The sequence below is a fragment of the Giraffa tippelskirchi genome, chromosome 13, assembly GCF_054371585.1.
Source record: "Giraffa tippelskirchi isolate mGirTip1 chromosome 13, T2T-mGirTip1v1.2.pri, whole genome shotgun sequence".
In the NCBI taxonomy this organism is placed as follows: domain Eukaryota; kingdom Metazoa; phylum Chordata; class Mammalia; order Artiodactyla; family Giraffidae; genus Giraffa; species Giraffa tippelskirchi.
This window is the reverse complement of record NC_137287.1, coordinates 62,461,938-62,489,139: the sequence shown is the minus strand read 5'-3', so window position 1 is coordinate 62,489,139 and position 27,202 is coordinate 62,461,938. Positions and strand designations below refer to the sequence as shown.

The following is a 27,202-nucleotide window of genomic DNA, read 5'->3' as shown; positions in this document are numbered from 1 at the left end:
TTCTGTGCTGGGGTATCAGGATGGACCCTGCTGACCCCGTCAACAAGGAACTAATAGACGTTCTTTCACACATTAAATTATCTACCAAAAGCCCCTTCTTACATGTGGCGGAAGGGCTAGGATTATAACTAAGTGGACTGACAGAAATAATGTGAAGATTTGGTCAAACAAATATGCTTTCATCTTTGCACATAATACAGCCCTTCAGGTCATACTGGACACCTCAAATCAAAAACTACTTCTTAATTGAAGCTGCAGTTATTCTCCCTGAAAAACAAAAGACAGAAAAGATGCATCTCCTGTACCCAACATGCTAACAAAGCTAGTTCTTCTGTAACTAATAAAGCAGCAGCTTCTTAGGAAATAAAACGTACTTGCATACATCCTAAAATGAACGAAAAAAGAAACCTGGGACATCTGTGCAGCAAAAATGCAAACTTTTTTTTGCCCTGAACTGGCCTGATGAAGGACCTGTGGTTTTTCCCAAACTGCTCACATCTAGTCAAAGGAGGGCTTGAGGGTCATGGCAGAGAAACTGAGACAAACCCCTTTCTATGGAGGTCAGGAAAGTAGGTGACAACAATTAAGCATCAATTTTGCATAAAATAAAGGGGAAAGAAAAAACAACGGATGGGATCTATTTATTCATCTGTAGCCAAAACTGGGCCTTGGTTGTCGTCCACAGGCCTTCATCCAAGTTCAGTGACACAGAGGAAAGAACCACAGAAGGAGAGTTGTTATCACCATGGTTTTGCACAGAGCTCAGGGTCAGTGAACTTTGCTGCAGTGAAAAGGGAGACATGGACAAGAGCCCTTGACCTTCAGGTAAGCCCTTTAGGGGAGGGAGGGGTTGGCATAGTCAGTGATGCACAGAGGGAGTGGTGCACAGAAAGGGGTCCACCTCCTGAAAATATCGCACACCCTTAGGAAGAGGGACAGACCTCGCTCCTCTGACCTCAGTACCTAAAATGTGCGGGCAGAGAGCCACACCCCACACCTTCCTGGAGGTATACATGTCACGGGACCAGTGATCAATTTCCCTAAAGCAGGCTAAGCTACATCTGAGGTTGGCTGAAAGGGTGGCCCTTTCTCTCTCCATGATCAGCTTTTGTTGTTGTTCAGTCACTCAGTCATGTCCGACTCTTTGTGACCTCATGGACTGCAGCACACCAGGCTTCTCTGTCCTTCACTATCTCCCGGAGTTTGCTCAAACATTTGTTCATTGAGTCAGTGATGCCATCCAACCATCTCATCCTCTGTCGCCCCCTTCTCTTCCCGCCCTCAATCTTTCCCAGCATCAGGGTCTTTTCCAGTGAGTCAGCTCTTTGCATCAAGTGGCCAAAGGATTGGAGCTTCAGCTTCAGGATCAGTCCTTCCAATGTATATTTGGGGATTGATTTCCTTTAGGATTGCCTGGTTTGATCTCCTTGCAGTCCAAGGGACTCTCAACAGTCTTCTCCAACACCACAGTTCAAAAGCATCAATTCTTCAGTGCTCAGCCTTCTTTATGGTCCAACTCTCACATCCATACATGACTACGGGAAAAACCACAGCTTTGACTATTCAGACCTTTGTCAGCAAAGTGATGTCTCTGCTTTTTAATACACTGTATAGATTGGTCATACCTTTGTCACAATGGACAAAACTTGGTCCACTGAAGAAGAGAATGGCGAATCACTTCAACATTCTTGCCTTGAGAACCCCAAGAACAGTACGATCAGCTTTCCTCAGTCTCAAAACACCCCCTCTCTCTACTTCCAGACACTTGTTATAAGCAAACACTGATGTGACAAGCAGGCACAGTGAACACAAGAGGTGGGCTCTTGTGTGTGACTCACCTGGCCTGGGAGGCACCAGGCATGGCAAATGTTTTAAAGACATTGTGTCATCCTATTCATCCACAAAATGCTCCACTTTCTACTTTTTTTTCCAAAAAGAGTGCTTTTAATATATTTATGTCAATGTCAGTATCAACAGCAATTGCAATCAGAATCTGTTTGTTAGACAAATTAGTGGCCACTGCTTCCATCATCCTAGACAAGGCTATTAAGAGGCTCATCCTAAGCAAGTCTTTCTGTGCAAAATATTAAATACCTCTTCCCAAAGACTTCTGGGTTCTCAAGCACACTCTGTCCTACTCTCTGTAACAGCTTACACAGAATCTGCAGACAGTTCAGAAATGCTTCATAAAGTACGTACATGTTTACATGTGTGTCTTAGCTAGAAGGATAGATAGCCCAAAAGGTAGAATGAGCACCTTTCTACAAAGGCATCCCATTAAATAGGGACACAACATAAATAAAACCACAACTACCAGGAAAATCATATCTTTTAAGTAAAAAGAAAACTTGCCTGGAGAAGTTTTCTGTTTTAATATAATCTGTGCAAGTTTCTAATAATAAAGATTTCTAGATTGTCTTTATCAAAACAGGTATAGCAATTCAAATAAGCTAGAGGCTAATGACACTATAGTAGAGATTCTCATGAATTACCTAATTTACTTCTAAATAAAAGTCAATCCTCCAAAAACCCCAGTTTAAATATAGGAAATATATTACTGAGACACAAATTACTTTTTAAACTATAGCATGTGTATTCATGCAATACATATTGACTAATTATGTGGCTAATCAAGGAGCAAGAAATTGCTGGGGACTTGTTGCTTTTGGTTCCTAACACAATACAAAGTATCTAAGAATCTCAACCTCTCTTTCTGTCAAAGCCAGGGGAAAGCCTGGTGCTGGCTCAGTTCAGTTCAGTCCCTCAGTCGTGTCCGACTCTTTGCGACCCCATGAACCGCAGCACGCCAGGCCTCCCTGTCCATCACCAACTCCCAGAGTCCACCCAAACCCATGTCCATCTAGTCGATGATGCCATCCAACCATCTCATCCTCTGTCGTCCCCTTCTCCTCCTGCCCCCAATCCTACCCAGCATCAGGGTCTTTTCCAATGAGTCAGCTCTTCACATGAGGTGGCCAAAGTATTGGAGTTTCAGCTTCAACATCAGTCCTTCCATGAACACCCAGGACCAATCTCCTTTAGGATGGACTGGTTGGATCTCCTTGCAGTCCAAGGGACTCTCAAGAGTCTTCTCCAACACCACAGTTCAAAAGCATCAATTCTTCGGCGCTCAGCTTTCTTCACCGTCCAACTCTCACACCCATAAATGACCACTGGTAAAACCATACCCTTAACTAGATGGACCTTTGAGGGCAAAGTAATGTCTCTGCTTTTTTAATTTGCTGTCTAGGTTGAGTAAGCGTCTTTTAATTTCATGGCTGCAATCACCATCTGCAGTGATTTCGGAGCCCAGAAAAATAAAGTCAGCCACTGTTTCCACTGTTTCCCCATCTATCTCCCATGAAGTGATGGGACCAGATGCCATGATCTTAGTTTTCTGAATGTTGAGCTTTAAGCCAACTTTTTCACTCTCCTCTCTGACTTACATCAAGCGGCTCTTTAGTTCTTCTTCACTTTCTGCCATAAGGGTGGTGTCATCTGCATATCTCAGGTTATTGATATTTTTCCCAGCAATCCTGATTCCAGCTTGTGCTTCCTCCAGCCCAGTGTTTCTCATGATGTACCCTGCATATAAGTTAAATAAGCAGGGTGACAATATACAGCCTTGACGTACTCCTTTTCCTATTTGGAACCAGTCTGTTGTTCCATGTCCAGTTCTAACTGTTGCTTCCTGACAGGCATACAGATTTCTCAGGAGGCAGGTCAGGTGGCCTGGTATTTCCATCTCTTTCAGAATTTTCCACAGTTTATTGTGATCCACACAGTCAAAGGCTTTGGCATAGTCAATAAAGCAGAAATAGATGTTTTTCTGGAACTCTCTTGCTTTTTCGATGATCCATAGGATGTTGGCAATTTGATCTCTGGTTCCTCTGCCTTTTCTAAAACTGGCTGAACAGGAGCTAATGCAGTATCACTCTCAGACTCTAGATGGTGCTATAGGAATCATTCAACAAGACTAAACTTCAAATGTTCAGGTTTGTCCTATTCACCTTCTACTATCTATCCAGTGAGGGCTCCTCATTTCTTGTTCTGCTCCTGGGCTTGATTACCTACTCCTCAACCTTAAAGGCAGGAAGAGTGGGAGTAGGACATGTACACATCATACAGGATTGGGAGTTTCAGAAACTAAAGATGGATGTTTTGAACAAGACCTTGTTTGGACCTAAATTGATACCTGACCTTGATATGCATATCCAACAACCAAAATATCTGCTCCAGGTCTTTCAGAAACATGCTAAGGTTAAGTTATAACATAATTACTGACACACAGGTTGAGAAATTGGTTTGGAAATTCAAGAAAAAAATCCAAAACACTAAAATGAACCACTCAACAAGGGCCTATCAGCTGGAAGAAGAAGCAAGCTTTCTGTTTCCACAATGTCAGAAATTAGAATTTGATGTCTAAGGAAAGAATGGACTGTATTCCAAGCGTCATTCCGTAGTTCCTCAAGACATACTGATCAACATCCAGAGCAAGCAGTGGTGCTGAGACCACTGGCACCTACAGCAGCATTCTCTGTGGCTGCACCAGCAGCAGCACAACAGTCTGGGACCACAGTGTTGTCACCTTATTCACCACTAAGTCAAAAGAACATTATGCAAAGAGATATTTTTATTGGCTAGCCTTTAGCACGGAAAAATGCACAATGATTTTAAATGGTTTTGTATCTAGCATATTTGAGAAATGTTTGCAGTAGAGAATTCTAAGCATCAAAGTGCTCACACGTGGGTGTCATGGGACAAAGCCAGAGGGCACCCCTTTCGAGCCCAGTCCAGCTGGAGGCACCCAATGACTGACAGCTGAATGTCCAACTGAGGTAGACTGGGTCTTCGTAAATTAAGCCAAATGTAAATAGTAGCTACCGTAGCTAATGTTTATTCTTAAATTCCACAGGAAATGTTTATTACACTGTGATGACTTTGTTAAAAGTAATTATAATAAGCTTTATCGTAAGTTCCATTCTCATTTGCAAGGCCTGAAGGAGAAATTACCTGCTGCTTTACTGTTCTCAGGTCATAACAGAAAGAAGTGAGATGGATGGATTTTCAAAAAACCAAGGGAGGAAGGAGATACCGCACAGCTGTGTGGCACATCTCTCCTTGGTCCTTTACCTTCCTGGAGGAGTTGATGATGGACATGGGTTTTCACCAGTAGCCTGCAGTGATTAAGGTAAAAGGTGGGTGGAAGAGTAACCACTACCTGTTTACAGCCTAACCTACAAAGACAAGTGAAAACAACAAAGACCAGGACAGGCCCAGACAAACCACAACTCGGGTCAGTTTTTTGGCCATAATAAAAAAAAGTCCATTTCCACCAGCATAAAAACCTTACTGTAAATGCACACAATATAAATGTCTCCAGAGCCTTCTTTGTAGTTATATTTGAAGCCAATGGCAAATATTTAATTAGATAAGCAAAAGCAGAAGTGAAAAAACATATTCACACAATCAGGCCTTCTCAAAGCAAAGATATTTTGGGCAATATCTCTATTCTGACTCATTCAACAAATATTTGAGCCTGGCCTCTGTGCCAGGCATTGTTCTAGGTTGAGGATACAAGAGATGAAAATACGGGAGACAGAAAAGGGGAGAGGGGAATTCCTGTAATACTGGGATAATTATTAGGAGTTGAGTTCATTGAAATACCTTAAATGTGACAGAAACCACATATCCATGAGCCAGAGTAGATTTGGGGCAGGTAAGTAGTGAACAAGGGCTCCCCCCATGACTCAGTGGTAAAGAATTCACCTGCAATGCAGGAGCTGTGGGAGATATGGGTTCCATCCCTGGGTCAGGAAGATCCTCTGGAGGAGGCATGGCAAGCCATTCCAGTATTCTTGCCTGGAGAATCCCATGAACAGACGAGCCCGGCAGGCTATAGTCCATAGGGTCGCAAAGAGTCACAACTAAAGCGACTTAGCACGCACATACAGTAGTAAACAATGGTGATTTTACTGATTTTTACTCTCTGGAAAGAGAGATAACACAATTTCAGAAGGTGCAACTAGGTGTATAAGGTTAAGAATCACTTTCACTGCAACCAGAATAGTCTTGTGCACAGAACAGGTGCTTGAGGTGTTGGGACTAAAAAAATGTAAGCTGGTAAACTTTCTGTTTTTCCTCAAGGCTGGCTTAAGTATAAAACTGCTTTTTTAAACACTTGAAAAGTTAAAGGATTTGTTTTATTTATGAAATAATACATTTACTAATGTAACTATCATTGTAAGAAAAGGAGGTGATAGTTTAGAATTAATGAAAAGAAATAGGATCCTTTGACAAAAATGCCAGTTTTCCCACATTTTGGTGACTTGTGTGTTCCCAAGATCAGCATCATGTTATTTTTTAAAAAATACATTTTATCTAAGGTATCTAGACTCCTCAGATGGTCTTCAATTTAAAGGAGCTAAGAATCTTATTTCTGTTAAAATCATGGCACCAATGAAAGGGTAAGTTGCATGATAAGGCCAGACCACTGCTTTTGTATTTAAGAAATAGTTTTGAATCAAGGAAAACCCAAATGTATCAGCAGATATTCCAACTGTATAGAAATGCCAATTTCAGTAAGGAAAAATAAAGTGATATCCCACAAATCAAATTTTAAAAGACGGTGAATTAGAATTTCAAACCAATTTCCTCAAATAATGCATTAATCTCCTCCATAAAGTTCAAAAACCTAAAAACAAAAACAAATAAACAAACAAAAAAAACCCTTGAAAGTTTGCTTGGCTCTTGATATTTAGAACATAGTCCTAAAAAACATTTAAAAATTTTTTTACTCTTTGCATCACAGTAATATGTATTTCAAACTTCATGTGAAAATTAAATTCAAAAAAATTTTAAACCTAAGAGCCAATGTTAACATGGCTGCAAGAGACACTAAAACATCAGGGTTAGGAGAAACTGGAATGGGAAAATGCTTGCCAAAATATGATTATATGTGTTTCCAAATCAGAGAGAACTGATTGTTTGAAAATGAATGTCAGTCATTCCAGCTGTTACAAAGAGCCACACAAGCTGTAAGGGCTAAAGAATCAGGAGCAGAGCTCCTAGGGGACAGAGAAACAGGTCGCAAATTTCAAAATCAACTTGTTTTGTGGTTTTAAAGACACAGCTTGGAAATTGATATATCACTTTAAAAAAAGCTGAGTTTATTTACCTATGACTCTGATTCAAAAGGTTAACCACTATCCCTTTCCCCAGGAACACTGTTATTCATGCACACTTCTTCATCTCTCTTACCCACCCTTATGATCAAGTACAAAATTGAAGACTTTTAAAAGCACAAATTAACATAAATTACAGTACATTTACTTCACAGCCCAAAAGGGTAAACAAGGAATTTACCACCAGCCGAGCACCCAGTCACTCTCACCAGGCAACCGCAGGTCCCACGTGGCAGAACAACCATTCGTTCTAATCCAACAGAGAAGACTTCTCCTTGGGAACATGTATAGCCAACAGTACATAAAATATAAATCATATCCACTGCATGGATGGGCTGCATTGCTTCCACCCTGTTTGAAGACACTCCCTATGCAAGAGCTGCTGCCTTTCAAAAGAACATACATCCTCCAACTACATGGCCTTAATTTTTTACTCAAAATGAGCCACATTTCATGCTGGTCCTTTTTTCTTGATCACCAAGGCCTGCTTGGGCTGGTATTATGATGTGGTGAGGACTTCCCTGGTGGCTCAGATAGTAAAGACTCTCTGTACCTGTAATACAGAAGATCTGGGTTCGATCCCTGGGTCAGGAAAATCCCCTGGAGAAGTGAATGGCAAGCCACTCCAGTATTTTTGCCTAGAGAATTCCATGGACAGAGGAGCCTGGCGGGCTACAGTCCATGGGAGTCATAGAGAATCGGACAGGACTGAGCAACTAACACACATGATGTGGTGAGATGCTAAGAACAGTAAGGGGTATAGAATAAGAGAAGTTAAAGACCCTGGCCCCATTTGATTCTTTCTGAAGCACTGTTCAACAGTCTTCCTTTGCTCACCTCAAGGATTATACATTTCATCACTAACACCTACAGGCATTTCACTTCCCCTTATGTATTAAAAGCTCTGGATTAATCTATTCTTAAAATCAAAATTATCTCAGCCTACTTTAACTTGGCTGCTATTTCAGATCAAACTACCTAATCAAGAAATGTCAAAGTATAACTAAGGAGTACAATTAATGCTGGAACAAACCCCTCAAAAAATAACTAAAGAGAACTTACTTCAATCCAAATCAGAACTCTCTCAATCTGGGGACAGCGTGCTTTTGAAAGAAAATGTATTTGACCTAGAATAATGTGAGGGTATTAAATACTAAAGGTTTGTATTTTTTAAACTGATATTTTGTGTAATACCATCTGCACATTTTCACCTAATTACACAGGGTAAAGCTAAACTTAATATTAAACAATATATAAGCTATTCTTGAAAACATGAATTGCATTTAAGTTTAGGAGCTTCTCATTAATTGAGGTTGTGAAAAAAGCAAGAATATACAACTTTTGCAACACAAGAGTGAAAGAGACTAGAACCTGATGACATTTTATTATGTACACAGCAAAGCTATGTCACAAAACTCATCAAGAACACACTTCTTCCCATCTGGGTGACATCAGCAGCACTATCTTTTCTGCTATGATTAGAAAACTATTCTGGTAACAAAAAAAAAAAAAAAGAAAAATTCTTCCAAGTTATCCACACATACACATTCTATTTCTAAATCACTCCCTGTTTAAAAAAAAAAAAAATGTGGCTACATTTTATGAAATAAGAGAACTGTTACATATTCCTAACTTGTTAAACATTTTCAAAGTAGTTTTCTAAAAAGCACTGAACAAGGACATATGTTTTAGTGTTTTACAATAAACAGTGCTATACATCAAATTATTCTGGACATAACTGCAACCTCTCACTGATGAGTAGTGGCACTGTCTATCGTTAAGGAATGGTTGGTATAAGGAAACAACTTCGTTCAACCAGAGCTACACTTTGACCAACTGTGATCCTTCTACATGTCACTCTTAATGAAACATGGAAAAAGACTTAGCATGTTATCTTGACACACACACACTATAGATAGTACAATTTTCTACTTTGTTTGAATACAAAATCCACGCAATTTCCTTTGCTTTGTACCTGAAGATAATCAACAAATAGATCCAAAATAATTACCTTCAGGCCCTAAAAGACCAAGGCAACTTTATTCTAAGGTCTTTGCCTTCTACTTAAAAACGAAGGCTCTTTAGCAGATAAAATACATGTCTATATAACTTAAGGCTCTTAAGGTTCCTTTTTGTTGAATTTAAAAACCATCTTTCTGAGTTAGCTTCCTTGTTCTTCCATCATTAAGCAACCTTGTCAGAATGTGTCATTCTGCTGACTTCTGAGTCTACATTCTGATTTTCTATATAATCAGGATGTAGAAGTAAGTCAGCATAGAGACAGAGACATACAGATGAATGATTGCAATGACGGTGTCACAGTAAATGATTGAAATCCACACGCCGGACCACACACAGATCCTGGATGCACAAATTCTGACCATTTACTCCAAAAACCTTGGTTGTGTTTTTGCTAAGACAGATTTTTCAACCACACACACTTTAAACCGCTTTGCCTTGTGAGCCCAGCAAACTGTCCAATATACAACATTTCTGCTTTTCTTAGTTTTTTCCACTTAATATGAGATCTTAATTCCCTTGACAAGTCTCAGAAGTATTACACTCTTGTCCTAACCATTACCCCCCCACAATCAAAACTATACAAAACCCTGATTTTGAAACCTACGGAAACCTTTCCTAAATCAAAACAATGCAGGAATCTGAAATTAAATGGCTGCTGACATTTCACTGGCTTCAAGGAGAGAAACAAGGCTCTGAGGAGGCGATGTCTCTTCCATGGAGGGAGGGCAGGTGCCTTTCTTGGTCAGGAGTGTCACCAACTGTACATACAAGATGACCCAGGAACTCTGCATAGGAATCTGAGCTCGTCACCAATACAGCCGACATCCCCGTGCGTCCTCCAAAAAACTAAGTCTTTTTCATCTTTAACATGAAAAAGTAATCTCATCTTCCCCGACAGGTTGGAATGTAATCACTTAAACACATGTTTACCAGAGCAGAACACCATCACTATTATTACCACCGCTGGAACTACAAGCAATTAGAATGTGTTTCAAGCAGGAAGTTAGAAATACTCAGCAGAATTTAATTAGACAAATTGGATTTTGGCGGAGAACTGGAGGTGAACACCCTACTTCTGTAAACAATGCCGTGGAATCATTAATGAAAAGACAGGGTGCTCCTGTTGAAATTCTCAAGCACAGAATGCTGACACACAGGTCCCACCCTCAAGTTCAAGCAGAATTTTCAACTCGGTACTTCCTCGAGGATGTAGAGAAAAGATTCTGACAACTGAATCAGCGCCTTTGATTTCCTCATTAATTTCTCATCTTCTTTTTTGTACACTCTACATAGAAGGTTTAATTTCTTAAAAACAGGTTTTAATCTGTGTCCGCAATTCAAATTACACTGATCTGCCCATAAATAACTAGAAAAAAAATCAGGATTGTTGAGAATCCCTAATCAACAAACATCTATGGCTGTAATTTCTTCTGGAGGAAATAGGTTAGTGATTTGGAATGTCTTGGACTTGATTTGTATCTGATATGTCAATGTTCTCCACGGTAAAAAGGAAAAGAAGAGGAAAAAGAAGAAATTAAAATTACTCAATATTAGCAGTCAGGTCCAAAATAAGGATCGAAGTGATGGTACATATTAACATGAGTTTTCACTGTCCACTCGTATAAACCACTGAGAGATGTTCCAAAACACACATCCTTCAGAAAGTATCCAAATAAATATCACATATTTGAGCTGAGTCTGAATTATATGAAGGAAGTTGTTCTGAAGAACTTCTCTGTAATGTTGAAAGCACAATTCTTGCCCTAGTAGTGGTGTGGATATTACGACTGCTTCTTAATGGAGCTCAAAAATAACCGTTCTACAGGAGGCCACTGGGGGGCACATATAACCCATGGCCCTTGTCCAGAGATAAATGATGAAGTAAAAAGAAAATCACATTCTATGCGAGATGTTAGTTGACTTCTTATCAATTATTACTGTTACTTGGTAACTGAAAAGGAGCTCCAAAAATATTAACATTAAGAAGAGGAATCTTTTCAATCCTAATAGACAATACTATTTAAAAAATTCTAAGTACTATTTTGGGCTTCCCTGGTGGCTCAGATGGTAAAGAATCCGCCTGCAATGCAGGAGACCTGGGTTCAATCCCTGGATTGGGAAGATCCCCTCTAGGAGGGCATGGCAACCCACTCCAGTATTCTTGCCTGGAGAATCCCCATGGACAGCGGAGCTTGGCGGACTACAGTTCATGGGGTCACAAAGAGTTGGACATGACTGAGCGACTAAGCACAGCACACAGCACATGTATTAACAGCCATTAAGTTACATACTCAATACATAGATAGTAAAACTAAACAAGAAAGCACACAGCCAGAATCGCTTCCTATCATTTTTTTATGTTCCCAAGGAGTAGCCTCCAATTATTTTTAAGTCAGTTTAATTCCACATAGTCCTATGGAACAATATTCCTATGAAAGTATATAAACACTAATTTGCATTTATTGTAATATTTTGTTTATGCACAAAAGTCAACTAATCCTTTCAGTGAGATGTTTTGGCACTATGAGAGTCTTCATTGAAACAAACTTTTAGGAGAAGAATTCATATTAGGAATCAGAATCTTCTGATACCATGACAACTTTGTGTTGTAACAGTGAATAATTTAAACCCATGTAATAAATGAACAAACATACACACAAATAATAAACATCCATTAACTGACGAATGGCGCAGAAAATAGCAATGTTTTTGAAACCTTAAAAGAATTTTCAAATTAAATTTTCAAATCAAATTTTCAAAGCTTTTCTGAAAAGTTTCAACTACTTTCAACTCCAAAGGAAAACTTGAAGGGATCAGAAATTTCTGTACCAACCTGCCTTTTGCTGATTTCTGAAGTGGCTCTTTTAACGTTCAATGACCTTGAAAACCTCAGGGCCTTCACTGAATCTTTCCGAGAGGTTCCAGAAAAGGAGTAATATCTCTTCGCAGGTTTCCTTGTCAATCTGTCTGCCATCTCAGTCCATCAGAAGGCAAAATCCAAAGTGACTCAGGTTCCAAAACTAACTACAGGAGAAAAAAAAATGATCCCCCAAACCCAGATACAAGACCTGTGTTTTGCTCAGTCCTCTAGAAAGGGCAACAAATGAGAAACAAGTGGGAAACACGGGAAAGAACCCTTTCCATATACATAACCCCCCAGGAACACAGAGCTTTGCATAGGGCAGGGAGACCAAGGACACGGCTTCCTCTGCACCATACGAAGAAAACACCCTCCACCAGTTAAACAGGCCGGAGGTAGTTGTCAGGAGTGACACAAGGTGTAACAACACACCTAGGAGTCAGCAGGGTGTGAGTAAACACAGCAGGCTCAAAGAAGTCTCTTTAACTCATTCCTTGCCAAAACAGACAGCTGGCTCCAGGACAGGATGGAGCCCCAACCCCTACTTCAAAGTCAGAGCCCCCTTACTTAGCAAACACTGTTTTCTAAAAACTCCTCGAACATTCTCTTCTTTCAATGAATGAGAACTGAAGCAATCTGATGCTCAAATACTTTCACCCAGAAAAGCATAGGACAAAAGAATCACAAGAAAAATGAATAGAAGTCTGGAATACCTGTCCTCTGCCCAGAAAGGAGAGGAGGGTTTTTACATCCTTTCCAAAGGCAGCATCATACCTTCAGTTTGCCTCAAGTCCAACTGAATGAAGCTTGAGTGGGAGGAGGGGGGCAGGAAAATGAAAGATGAAAAATCAGAGAACTCAATTACAAATATTCACAACACAATGAATGCTCCTGGCACGGTTAATACTAGAGTCTCCCACAAAACTCAATGCTTTTGGACACACACAGCCTAACCCAAGGACTGAAAGGAAGTACAGTCAAGGTAATATTTTTAAATTTAGCTCATAATCCTAAGAGTTCATTTTTGTAACAAGTGGTGTAACATTATTGTTTTTAAAAACACACATATACCAATCACTAAAGAAACTATATAATTGTAAAAACTACATAACCAAACATTAGATTATACCAGAATATATAGCTGATAAATCATACAAGTACAAGAACTTTAATGGGGACAATACTAAACAAAGCAATCATCTGCTATGTCAAATGAAGGTAGAATTATGTTTACTTAAGACTGCTGCTCTGTAAGAGGGAAAGTCAGAAATGGCACACAGGATTAGAAGCACTTTCATCTTCCTGTTTTACGATGGATGGTGAAAAGTAAGCCTTTGTCGATTCCCTTCAATATCTCAAGTTCTGCCTGGAATGGAACAGGTGCTCAAAAACACATCCGAGTTAAATTAAAGAAAATGATGCTGTTATTAGCGCAGCTAGGTTTCAGTCTCAAGTTCCTAGAACTGAGAAATCTCTGCTGACACTACACACTACTGCTAATAAAAAAATGCCTGAGAACAGTCAGCATTTGACTATCCCCTTTAAAAGAAGTGTTGCTTAATATTTTATAAGAAATTAAGCAATCTATTGGGCATTCCAATGGAAGGACTATCAAAATTCTGAAATACAGGATACAGGCTATAGGATCCTGCTATTCCAGGTGGGTGTCTGATTTTAACTATGTGCTTTTATTGTATTAAATAAGCTCTTTCTTAGGAGGCAATCATGTCCGGGCCATCTAAGATCAAATGGTTACAGCATTCACACATTTCTGTGCATGTCTTAGAAATAATACTACCACTGTCTTGTGTCTGAGGCATCATCTCCCTGAGCTGTCTCTCTATAGCCTTTTATACTCAGTTGTTTCCCTCAATATCTAAACCTCGAGTTATTCTAATTCAAATGTTTTGACTCAGAAGAATTTAAGGAGTTTCTTTTCCACATTTTAATACTAACTTCTAATTAAAATGTTACTAGTATTTTCCATCACAGTGAAGGCAAGCAATAAGATGAGGGTGTACACTCTTGGAGGAACCAATAAAGGTGACCAGATTAGAATGATTACAAACTTTGCCACATGGAAACACTATTTGTCACACGCCTTTGAATACCATCTACTCTATGTAGTAGCTATTTCCAAATTCATATCTCCAACTACGATCTTCCCCTTGAGCTTCAGAATTATATGTCCAATGACCTACCTAACATCTCTGTTTGGATGTCTCACAGGCATTGCAAAATCAGTTCAATGTCTCAACAGAAGGAAGACCTGACTGTCCCCAACCCTGAATCCTCATTCCACTTGTGACATCTTCCATGTATATGAAATGGAACCTCTGTATATCCAACCTTGCTCCAGTTAAGACTCTAAAATCATTCTCAATATACCTGCTTTGCCCTCATTCCTCACACCTAGAATGCATTCTTCCCAAATCCACCTTCTAAAATTATACCTCTGTGTCACCTCTCAGTTTGACAGTTTAATGGCTTCCTATTGAATTTAGTAGCTTAATATAGTCCTCAATACCTGCCTTCCTCTCCAACCCCACCACTTCCCCTCTCCCAGCTGCTCACTGCATCCCAGCCACACTCATCCCCTTCAGATCCCGCAACCTTTTTTCCATTGCAGGTTGCTGCTCCCTCTGCCTCCGGTTATTCCCAGATCTGCTCCTTCTCATTCACTGAAATCAGCACACCTGTGTCCTGAGAGCTGTCCTTCCCTCCTATGCTCCATTATAGCCCAGACTCACTGCCTTCAGAGTCTCTTTTTCTCACTGCAAGGAGAGCTTTGTTAGATAAGAGGACATCACACCACAAACATGCTCTCAGCACCTCCATTTGTTTCTCCGGAATATTAGACATATGAATGTCAGAAGGATGAAGTGAACGAAGAAATGAGTGAATCTGTAAGATCTGCTTAATCTTTGTTCAAACAGATGCTGTAATTTTAGTCTTACATAGCAACATGGGGCATCAATAATTGTGATAATAATCAATCATTGTGATAATAATCATTGCAATACAATTACACACGACAAAACTCTTGGCATTTGAATATTCATATAAGATTACATACAAGTAGTCTGACAAAATTAAATATAGTAGTTAAAATCAATGTATTTTTACTAGCTAAACTAGCCTCTTTCTCCAACCCCAATCAGCAATTAAAATGTTTGTTATCTGAGGCCAGGCAGGATCCCAAAGAAGTGAAAGAGATTTGCAGGTTTTTAGAAAGTATATCTGGTTCTCCCACTTCTCAAACCAAGGACACTACCATACCCAACTCCCAGGGCGGATACAAAGTTACATCTCTATCTTGCTACAGAATGTAGCACATGAGAGTTCAGTTTTATCAGTTGACTTATTTTGGAATTATAAGAGGGTCAAAGGAGTGCCAAAGAATTGATGCTTTTGAACTGTGGTGTTGGAGAAGACTCTTGAGAGTCCCTTGGACTGCAGGGAGATCCAACCAGTCCATCCTAAAGGAGATCAGTCCTGAGTGTTCATTGGGAGGACTGATTTTGAAGCTGAAACTCCAATACTTTGGCCACCTCATGCGAAGAGTTGACTCATTGGAAAAGACCCTAATGCTGGGAAGGATTGGGGGCAGGAGGAGAAGGGGACGACAGAGGATGAGATGGTTGGATGGCATCACTGACTCGATGGACATGGGTTTGGGTAAACTCCGGGAGTTGGTGATGGACAGGGAGGCCTGGCATGCTGCGATTCATGGGGTTGCAAAGAGTCAAACACGACTGAGCAACTAAACTGAACTGAACTGAAAGGATCCACACTTTTCCTATTTTCCCTCCTTTTTTACTACACAATCCAGGAAGGGGAAAAAATTGCTACTTTCTACATGATTTCTATCCTTTATTAATAGTTGCATGAATGAACGGGGTGATCGTGTTTATCATTTATAATTACTTCTCCAAAATTATTTACAAAATATCAATGAGGAAGAAGCCAACAATCATCTATCTTCCTCCTTTTTTTTCCTTTTTGTGATGATAACAGTTTATTGTATACATGAAAAGTTGAATTTTATACATTGCACTTGAGATATGACAGAAAGGAAAACCTACGCAAAACATTTTAAAAGATGAAAGTTGTTATAAAATACCTTCTCATAGCATTTATTCAGGAGCACTTGTTTTGGGATGTCCTGTTTTTTCTGGAGAACTGTTGGTGTTGGCCAAGTAATATTTTAAAACCATAAACAAGGCCTTCCTTCCCATCCTTCCCCAGCTTGAGTTACATCTGACATATGACATTATGTAAGTTTAAGGTGTACGAAGTGTTGATTTAATGCACTGATTATACTGCAAAACAATTATCACTGGAGTATTAGTAACATTTGCATCACAGCACATAGTTACCATATCTTTCTTGGGTGAGAACATTTAAAATCTACTGTCATAGCAACTTTCAAGCATGTAACACAATATTACTAACTCTAATCATTATGTTGTTCTTATTCATCTTAATTGTGTACCCTTTAACCAACATCACCCCTTTTCTCCCACCTTTCAGCCCCTAGTAACCATCATTCTTTTAATCTCTGCTTCTGCAGGTTTGGCTTTTTTTGGATTCTATATACAAATGAGATCATACAATACATATTTGTCTTTCTCTGACTTATTTCATAAATTCCCTAAGGTCCACCCACATTATCACAAATGATGGGATTTTTTTCTTCCTTATGGCTGAATAATATTCCTGTGAGTGTGTGTGTGTGTGTGTGTGTGTGTGTGTGTTTAAACACTCTTTTATCCATTTATCCATGGATGACACTTGGGTTGTTTCTATATCTCGGCAACTATGAATAATATAGTTCAATGAACATGGGAGGGCAGATACCATTTCAAGACAGTGTTTTCATTTGATTTACATAAATACACAGAGGAAGGATTGCTGGATCCTCTGGTAATTTTAGTTTTGACTTTTTGAGAATTTTACATACAGTTTTTCATTGCAGCAACACCGATTTATATTCCCATCAACGGTGAACAAGGCCTCGATCTCCCTTTCCCCGACATCCCCACCAAAACATGCTGTCTCCTGTTTTCTGATACCAGCCACTCTGACAGGTGCGAGCTGATGCTGTGGTTTTGAGTTGTGTTTCCCTGATGATCAGTCATGTTGAGCGCATGTTTGCATACCTGGTGGTAATTTTGCATGTCTTCTTTGGAAAAATATCTTCATTTCCTCAGTCCATTACTTGACCCAGTTGGGTTTTGTTTTGGGGGTTCTTTTTTTAGTTATTTGAGTTATTAGATATATGGTTTCCAAATATTTTTTCCCATTCTGTAGGTTGCGTTTTCCTAATATTGGTAGTTTCCTTTGCTGAGCAGAAGCTTTTTAATTTGATATATTCCTACTGGTTTATTTTTGCTTTTTGTTGACTTTGCTTTTGATGTCAAAACTTTTGGTTCGGTTTGTTAGAAAATAACCTATTTCCTCCCTCAACTTTTCCTGAGCATCTATTTCGTACCAAGTTCTCTTCAAATTGATAGAAATACTAAAATAAGTAAATGAAAATGAATTATCCATAGAAATTCTTTTTATAAAACAAATACCTAAGATAGCCCAGCTTATATGTTTGTTTTTAAATCATTAGAAGGTGGTATTTAAGAATGAATAGTTTTGCTAATTCAAAGATGGTGGCAGCAACAGTGATCAAGGATGATCAAATTACCATCTCCTGGGGTCTTATTTTTATCAAGCACAATGCTAAAACCTTAACACAAATTCTCAGGTTTAAACTTAATACAAACTTACAAGGTAATACAGTTACTATTCACCATTTAGAGATGGGAAAACTGAGGTTACAGAGATTATACACTTTGCCAAAGGTCATAAAGAAGTCAGGATTTGCCATAGGTCATTAAGAAGTCAGTCCAGGATTCCGACAGGGGCACTGTGGCCTCTTCGCCACCCCCCAGCAGCCACCCCCAAGATGCCCCTGGCTGATGAAGCAATAGAAAAGCACCAGGCAGCAGACCAGGGAACCCAGCCCCAGCCTCCCATTAACCATGATAACTGACCCCCACTCCTCCTGACTCACTGGGTGGCCCCAGCCAAGCTAAGTCCTCAAGGCCTCCCCCAGGAAGGCTGCCCAGCCAAGATTTCACAGGCAGCACCCCCCGCCTCCCCTCCCCGCCCCCCCACGGCAGGTCCTACTTCTTCCGTCCCCCTCGGCTAACTCCCCTCACCCACCACCACCTCGGATACACCTGGCCCTGTGCTCCCTGACCCACCCACCCACAAACTAATGAGCAGTGGGTGAACCAGTACTCACGAAGTAATTAAATGTTGGGAAATAATCCTTCGAGTTAATTAATTAGCCATTTAGTGCTCTGCTGGCATTTAATTTAAATATTTTCTTATTTAGAACCTAACTCAAATAAATCCATTTAGGAGGAAATTAATCAAGTCATCTAGTTAAATGAAGTCTATTTATACAAATTATTTCAATTTCAAGTTAGCAAATTCTTTAAATCATTGCTATGCCAATTCACACTAAAGTTTTGTTTTTCTGTTTTGTTTTGTTTTTTTTAAAGAAAAAAAGGGTGTTTCTATATAACCTAAATTTAGAACTGACTAATGCTCTCTTCATACTGGAATTAGGCAGAAGGAGAACTACAGAGAAATTTTAAAAAAGAAAGTAACAAAATCTCCAGTTATTCACCTATCCCACCCTCAGAGGTAACTATTTCAATCGGTCCCTTAAAACTTTTCCAAAGGTGTATAATTATTTCCATTAAAATTAGACTATATTTTGAATGCTGTTTTAATCTGATTTTTTAACAATTTTATATCAGATTCACACATTTATCTGTGCTTTGGTTCCAAATATTCACCTGCCAAACTGATCCTCCAAGGCACCTCAACCAGCTAAAGTCAGGACTAAATCCTGATCCCCCACCTGGGTCCACCCCAACACTCCCGACCTTGGGGAATAATCCCACCATTAAATTTATCTATTAAACCACTCCAGATCTGCCTACCTATCTACTTCCCACTTCACCACCAGATCCAATCTCCTTTCATCTCCCATCCCCCACAAAGCCCACCAACTGGACCCCCTGGGTCCACTATGCCTCCTGCTCATTCATTCCTTTTTTAATTTCTTGCCAAACCACCCAGTTTATAGGATCACAGCTCCCAGCCCAGGGATGGAACCCATAACTGCTTTGGAAGTGCAGAATTTTAACCAATGGACCACCAATGGACCACCTTCGCCCATTCATTCTTGACACATTCAGCTGGGGATATTTCTCAAATGTAAATCTGAACACCTAACACCCCCTTGTTCTCGCCTGGCTGTCCTTCAAATTCCAGCTCGCTCACATTTTTTTTAAGTATTGTTTCCCCTTGAGCATGGTCAGGGGACTTTGTCACGGGTTTCACAGGACCGTTCCTTTTCCTCAAAATCATTATCTATCAGTAAGTCTGACTCTCTCAATAGATCCTAAGCCCCAAGAAAGCAGGAACTATATCTACTTGAGTGTTCAACAATGTACCATGGCACTAAGCACAATATCTGACACTCGTTAGGTGTTCCGTCAATAAATAGGTTAAATTAACTAAAAAACTGTTTGAAAATACATATCAAAAGTCTTATCTTTCAAAGGAAATTATTATATGTGTTGTCTTCTCATTATTATTATTATTATTCAGCACCCTGATTTGAAAACTTCTCCACTTAACCTTTCTTCAACAGCAGGAGGGGCACTTGGCTTTGGTTGAACAATGCAGTTTTAACTTGTCTATTCCACAAATGTCTCTGTGCTAGCTTCCACAGACAAGTGGAAACGGTTGCTTGTTCACAATGCCAATACTTTTTAAAAGTTGCTTTTTCTCAATATTATTCTATGTGAGGACATTGGCCAGCCAGACTGTCCCCCAAAGAATACTGGCTTTTTTCCAACAAGCAGCAGACAGCCGGCTCCACAGCAACCAACCCTTCGACAACCCAACCCCATTCTAAACATACAAACTCTTCAAAGAGTTGAAATTGCTATCCCATCTAACCCTTCCTACAAAGAGCTAGATATGGATAAATGAAAGATATTTCCCAAGGTCATCACCAAGATAGAACCACATGACATCATCCTTGGTCAAAACAAAACTACATCCCAGTATGACAGAGGAAATGCTTGATACCACATCTTAAATCACCTTCAACACCGAAGACTTAACAGAAGACAATGCTGTGAGTGAGAAAAAGACTCTCTTCCTGCTGACTGCTCCCCTACAAAGCATCCTTCCCCGACTCTTAAGTGCTGATCACTTCCTCCTGAAACATCTATTTCCACCCTTTGGTCAGTGTAAGGTGCCAGCTTGCAGGGAGAAGTAAATGCCCAGTATTCTTACCCAGACATCTATGTACCCAGTTTACTGGAGTTTACAGAGGGAATGACAGGAGGGACAGAGAACTAAGAGAAGCTCAGAGATAGTAAATAATAAATAACGGAGAGCAAATCAGGAAGAAATTCAGACAAAACATAGTGCATCATTCAAGAAGGCTCGAGTTACAGCTGCTGTCAACCATGCTAGAGAACATGTGAAAGCCACTTTGGTTTTTCACAATTTGGCAGGATGTCAATGAGAAGACTGAGAATCAGATTCTGAGAGTAAACAGACCGGCGTAACAGCACGTGCAAGCTGACTCTGTACCCTGCCTGGAAGAATCAATGTCCAGAAGAGATGAACACACAGGGCACATCCTCATGCCCAATGTAACTCTAGAATATTCTGTGTCTTGGGAAATCAAACCTACTCCAAGAACCCAGGACAACCCACACTCACACCATTTTGAATACATTTGGGTAAGCCCTGGAACTGGAATTGCATAGACACTAAATGAAAACTTCTTGGTGCTATGCATTGAACTTTAACAACTTAAGGATAGTGACCAAAATTACTGCTAAATAGATACTTCAATTTTCTTCTGTGACCATTTGAATTATTTCCTCTTAATCCTAACTTCCCTCTGTTAAAAATATTTTTTCATAATTTTACAAATTCAACAACGAGGTATAAAATCTGTATCTCTGAGTTTGCCCTTTTACAGAGACTGCCAGGCAGACAAGCCAATGAAGCCTTGTCTTCACAGTTTGGGAGCAAACACAGCACCTGGGGCACTTGAGGAGTTGTTGCTCAGTCACTGAGTTGTGTCCATCTCTTTGCAACCCCATGGACTGCAGCACGCCAGGCTTCCCTGTTCTTCGTTATCACCAGGAGTTTGCTCAAACTCATGCACACTGAGTCGGTGATGCCATCCAACCATCTCATCCTCTGTCACCCTCTTCTCCTCCTGCCCTCAAACTTTCCCAGCATCAGGGTCTTTCCAATGAGTTGGCTCACTTGAGGGGTGGAGGGTATAAAATGCAAGAGCCCAGAGGAGTTCCAAAAAACAGGACTTTTTTTTTTAAGAGGGATTGTATTATTTATTTAGAAGATTGCTTTTCCAACCTAAAAGCAAAATAGGTGTCAAGATTCTTCGTCAGAGAACCTGCCAAAAAAAGTTGAAAACACTCCAAGGTGATTATACAGAATCAAATTTCAGAACCATGGAAAACAGCCATGCAGCTGACTACACACGATCCCTCACTTTGAATAACTTTATCATTTCAAATAATAAACTCTCAATAATACACTTCTCTTTGAACTCAAAATAATACACAAAATAATACAACAATCACCCACCAACACTCGTGTGGTGCTGAGATTCTGGATTAGTTATATTTTTTTAGTTATAACTTAAAGTGGGTCCATGAAGATGCTCCTTTGAAAACTTAAATTAATTATATACATACACATATTTGGGCTTCTCTTATGGCTCAGATGGTAAAGAATCTGCCTGCATTGCAGAAGACCTGGGTTCAATCCCTGGGTTGGGAAGATCCCCTGGAGAAGGCAATAGCTACCTGCTCCAGTATTCTTGTCTGGAGAATCCCATGGACAGAAGAGCCTGGTGGGCTACAGTCCATGGGGTCACAAAGATTTGGACACAACTAAGCGGCTAACACACATGCAGGCACACACACATTTAAATATTTCTGAACAAATAAAACAATGATTTAAAAACTATTTTAGTCAGTGGTATTTTTCTCTTTGAAAACTAAATTTAATCTATATGATATAAAGTTGTCTGAAAACTTATTTCTCTTACTAATATCTTAAGTATTTCTTTCTCAGGTTAAAAATATATTTTTTGACCTATAAAGGATATATAAAAAAAGATTCCAGAAAATGTAGATTCAGCATCATCAAATTGACATAAGAATATAAAATCTAAAACACAGTTTATTAAATACCCTATGATTTGAATATGCAACTGTTTTAGATCACAGTTTGCCTTATTCTCCCTCTCCCTCTCTTTTCTTTTTTCTTTCTCTCCCCCTACCCCCACCTTCTCTTTCTCTCCTTATCGCTCCCTCTCTCTTCCTCTCTCTCTGAACACACCCACCAAAAAGACCATATACTGGGATGTAAAATAAGTCTCAATATCCCAAAGTCAGTAACTCAATAACACCTACGTCTCAATACTGACTCAGAATGTGAACTGTGTCTAGAGTGTGAACGCTGATGGGGGTGCTTCATGAACCCACCAGGTGCTATATCATCCTGCTCCTATGGCAACCGCGGTCCCGACAACACACCAGGGCATGACACGGCATGGAGGCAATCTCAGAGCCAGTTCTTACTCACTCTCTTTACTTGGATATAAAGTCAAAATGTAGAGTGAAAAGGTACCAACTTGGGGGAAATCTACATTTGTGCTCTACCCAGAAAAGAAATAGTTTTCAAAATCCTGTAATAACCGATAATGGAATATCGGAAAAGAATATATACACAAATGTAACTGAATCACTCTGCTGTACACATGAAACTAACACAAAATTGTAAATTAACTATACTTCAATTGAAAGGAAACAGGTGGAGAAACAGGCATGCTCATCACTGCCACTGGGGGCAGGGACACCCCCAGGACCCCAGGGCCTCCTCCACAGAAATCCAAGAATCCAAACCAAGAAGAATGAACCAGCACAAAACTCCCTAAAACAGAACACTGTGCAGCTCTGTCAGCAAAGTCACCATCAATGGACAGGAAATATATTTATAAGCAACTCCAAAAAGGCAGGCTACTACTCACTCGCTCCTATTTAAGAGAAAAAGTGTGTGTGTATCTGAAGGAAAAAAGTGTCAGGAAAAACAAAGCCCACTCAAACAGCAGCAGTAACGAGCTTCAGGCAGCAATGGGGTCACAGGTAGCTATGTCCTTGACAGTATTTTTCTCTTTCTGAACAAGAAGCCATATTATCTTACAGAAGAAAAACAACCGAAAAAAGCAAAGAAGGAAGAGGAAGGGAGAAGAAAAAATATTAAAAGATCAATACAACATTAGCTCATCTCTTTGCAGCATTATGACTGGGAAAGGACACCTGTTTAAATTCTTCATAAGTTCTGGAGCTGAGCTGCATAATAAAATGACTGTAATTTGAGTCTCAAGAGGGGCCTCTTCATGTGGATTGCAGCAAAAGGACTTGAGAGCCTCTTGCTCCTGGAGCCTCACGAGGAGAACTGACACCTGGAGAAACAGCAGCAAATCACATATGGGCAGGAAAGTTCTGTATTTTCAACACAATGTGCTCCCAACCCATGGGAGCTGCAGGGGACAAACCCCACTATGGCAGGTGCTAGTGAATCAAATATCTGTGACGTTACACAATACCTGGTACTTGGAAATTTTCCTTTTCCTTAAGATTTCAAGAAAACACATAAGACAAATGCCAGTTCCAAGCCAGGCACCATGCTAACTGTCGGGAATGTAGATGTAAAGAAGACGTAGCAGCCCACAGCCCAGGAGGCAAGGGGCCAGTGGTTGGACTGATCACCTGGGAGGAACAGGAGTGATCGCTGGGAGATTTACCTTCCTTGATTCTATGACGTAACATCACTGTGGAGCCCACCCTGAGCTATCACAGGCCATGATGAACAGGTGAGGATGTGGCCGCCAGTCCTCCCCATCATCTCACTGCCCGTCAAACATGAGGGGGCGTGGCCACAGCCTGCTCAAGTCAGCACCTCAGCCAATCAAGAATTTGCACTACTTCAGTTTTATCACATGCAGTCTCTTGATCAAGCCTATTTTTAAACTCTGGTAGAGTATCATATTATGCATATTGCCAGCTGCAGAACTGGTATTGCTTATCTCAGCAAAAGAGATTGTTTGCATGGAAAGATCAATGGCACTCATTAACTTTCTAATACTTCACACTTTTTGAAATGTTTAGTTTTTATGTGATTATATTTAAAACTTTAATAAATACTGAAATAAAATCATATTAACCAGCTGCCTTAAAAAAAAGGTGGGGGAGAGGTTTGAGGGGGTGGAATCTGTTAATTCCTGTGCCAGAGCCCAACATCCCCTCACACTCCTAACACATTCTGAGTCATTCCTCTGCCCCTCCCTCAGTGAGGACAGACAGGAGGTGGATCCAGACCACGGCTTAAGTGCTGACAGTGAAGATAGTGTTGCAGTATGACACTACTCAAAGAGGAGCTACAGAGGAAAGGGTGGCTTCCTGGAAGCCAAGCCCACTGGGAGGACGCTGGAATGGAGCCAGGGAATGCCAGCCACTGGGATCAAAACAGAAATGGTGATCATAATGACAGGCCTGAGTTGTCAAGAAAGATGTTACATTTGGCAAAAATAAGGGGGGAATGGCATGGAAACCTCTTAAAATGTTTCCATTTAAAACGCTGCAATTTAAAAATTCCCAAAACCTAGTATTGAGTTCCCGGGGTTCAGGAAAGCAAAGATTCATGATACTTACGATAAAACAAACAAACCAGTATGAGTGACCCAAATGTTCTTTAAAGTACGTGAGTCTGAAACAGAAAGGAAAGTGCTCTCCTCCACCCACACCCTCCACAGTCCTCACAAAATGCACCGGAGCCGCTTCCCTGGATTTGAACTCACTCTGTCTTTGTCATCTGCCACATCACAAAGGATGTCGTCAAGATCCAGAATTCCTCCATCTCCATGTTCCAGTCGATGCACTTGTATCCAGTAGTTTGGATCCTGCACAAGAGTATACGGCAAGTTAGCACCACCAAAAGGGAACGCAACAATTTAAACTGGGATAAACTCTTGCCATGAAAAGGAACTGACCTCATCAACAATACTGCACTTGAATGAAAATTCAGGTGGCTCCCTATGTTTGGTTGAGTCCATTTTGCTTTTTTTATGATGGAGTCACTCATGCATGTACATCCCTTTGGCTCAGACACCAATATACTATGGTGATAGGAGCTGCAGCAACCAGCACAACTCACGGCACACAAAATAGTAATTCCTCTGAAGTGTGCTGAGTTTCCCATGGTCCAACATGAAATACTTTATAATCTCCCCAATCCAATCTATTGTGACATTCTAATAAGCAAGCAACACATACTGTGTGTCTGAAAAACTCGTGTTGCAGCCTATCTGAAGAAAAGGAGGCTGTCTGCCTTGCTGGCTCTAAGTAATCACTACAAACAGGTCTAAAATATACTGACACAGAAGAATATTAAGACCAGAAGTGAACACAGCAAGCTCAGAACAGCGTGTGTGCTTGAGTCTGTTTTATAAAGACAAAATTACATATACTCGTATGTGTGCATATAAAAATGTCCCCAGATATACACACCAACATTTTAATATTTATCCCTGAGGGGTGGGGCTCCAGAAGAAGGAAGACAAAGGACTTCATTTGAAGTGTTACACACTTCTACCTGGGTGTGTGTGCACACTTATGCATGTACACATATACACATGCACACACACAACATATATACCACAGAATATAACATCAAACCAAGTTCTAAAATGATGTGAGGAAAAAACATAGCTGTTTTTCAGCTTCTACAATCATTCTCATTTGTATACTCAAAAATGAAAATACACTAAACTATAACCTTTGCCATTAGCTACTGAATCATCCATAGCACAGAATTACTAATAAAAAGTTCAGTTCACGTTAACACTCTATTTTACCAACTTAAACAGTAATGTCAGGTACAGCTCTTTCTGAAAGGAAGGGCTGGGGTGGAGGAGGCACAAGATTAATGACAGTTATTAATAAAAACACAGACTATGGACCCTACCCCATATCTACTGACTCAAACTTTCCAAGGGTGAAGCCAGGGAATCCAAAGCCCTCCAAGGGAATCATTAAAATGGAACATGTTTTATCAATCCCTGTCACTTTTTAACCAGCACAGAAAACAGTTCAGGTTCCAGTTCTCAAAGTTATTAAACATGATCGTAGAAACCACTATGCCAACACTCCACAGTTGCTCTGCATGCACCCTCATTTATCTAGACTTCTTCAAAAGGAAATTCAGGGAATTCCCTGGAGGTGCAGAGGTTAAGACTCAGCACTTCCAGTTGGGGAACTAAGATGCCACACAGCCAAAAAATTTAAACAGAGAAAGAGATTCAGTACTGAAATCAACTGTTCATCCAGAACACAGACAGTAAGCTTGTAGAACACACACGTGCGTCCACACACACAGACACACACAGACACACACACACACACACACACACAGACACACACACACACCCCTCTCTTGGCATTCCCTTCATACATGGGCCTTACTCGGCTAATTCCCTGGTTATATTAATCACGTCACCTAGAGAGTTCTTAGGAAACCCATTGCTGTGAGTCCAGCCAGGCTCCAGAATTTTTCATTTCTAGATTTGTTGAGCTGTTAAAGAACAAAGTCCTGAAACAAACTGTACTTCTACTCTTCCTTCCCAAGTGGTATTCATTCTGCAAGAGAAAAGGGGAGGAATGAATAACCCAGGGGGTGAACAAAGAGAAGGTGGTCCTTACCATCATATCAGCCATTTATCAGATCCACCCTGTCCTCTGCTTCCCCCAAGCAGGATGACCTAACCAGCTTAAATATCCGCTTTCATTTCTAAAACACTTTTATGTACACAAAAGCAGCGTGTGTGCGTGCTGAGTTGTGTCCGATTGTTTGCAATCCCATGGAGCACGCCAGGCTCCTCTGTCCATGGAATTTCCCAGGCAAGAATACTGGAGTGGGTTGCCATTTCCTACTCCAACACAGA

The 27,202-nt window shown here is 40.2% G+C and overlaps 1 protein-coding gene across 28 annotated transcripts in view; it reads right to left on the bottom strand.

Annotated features, from left to right (window-relative positions):
- PARD3 (par-3 family cell polarity regulator) overlaps positions 1–27,202 on the bottom strand; it is a 598,386-nt gene that overhangs the window by 446,312 nt on the left and 124,872 nt on the right. For 27 of the 28 annotated variants that reach the window (XM_081554391.1, XM_081554371.1, XM_081554384.1 and 24 more), the window contains one exon: positions 25,061–25,162. Coding sequence is in view for 23 of the 28 variants with exons in the window: in XM_081554371.1 (XP_081410497.1) it covers positions 25,061–25,162 (102 nt within the window). In the remaining 5 variants the exon portion in view is untranslated. Of the gene's footprint in view, positions 1–25,060; positions 25,163–26,757; positions 26,898–27,202 lie in introns of all 28 variants that reach the window. The other variant, XM_081554394.1, reaches the window with a different exon arrangement.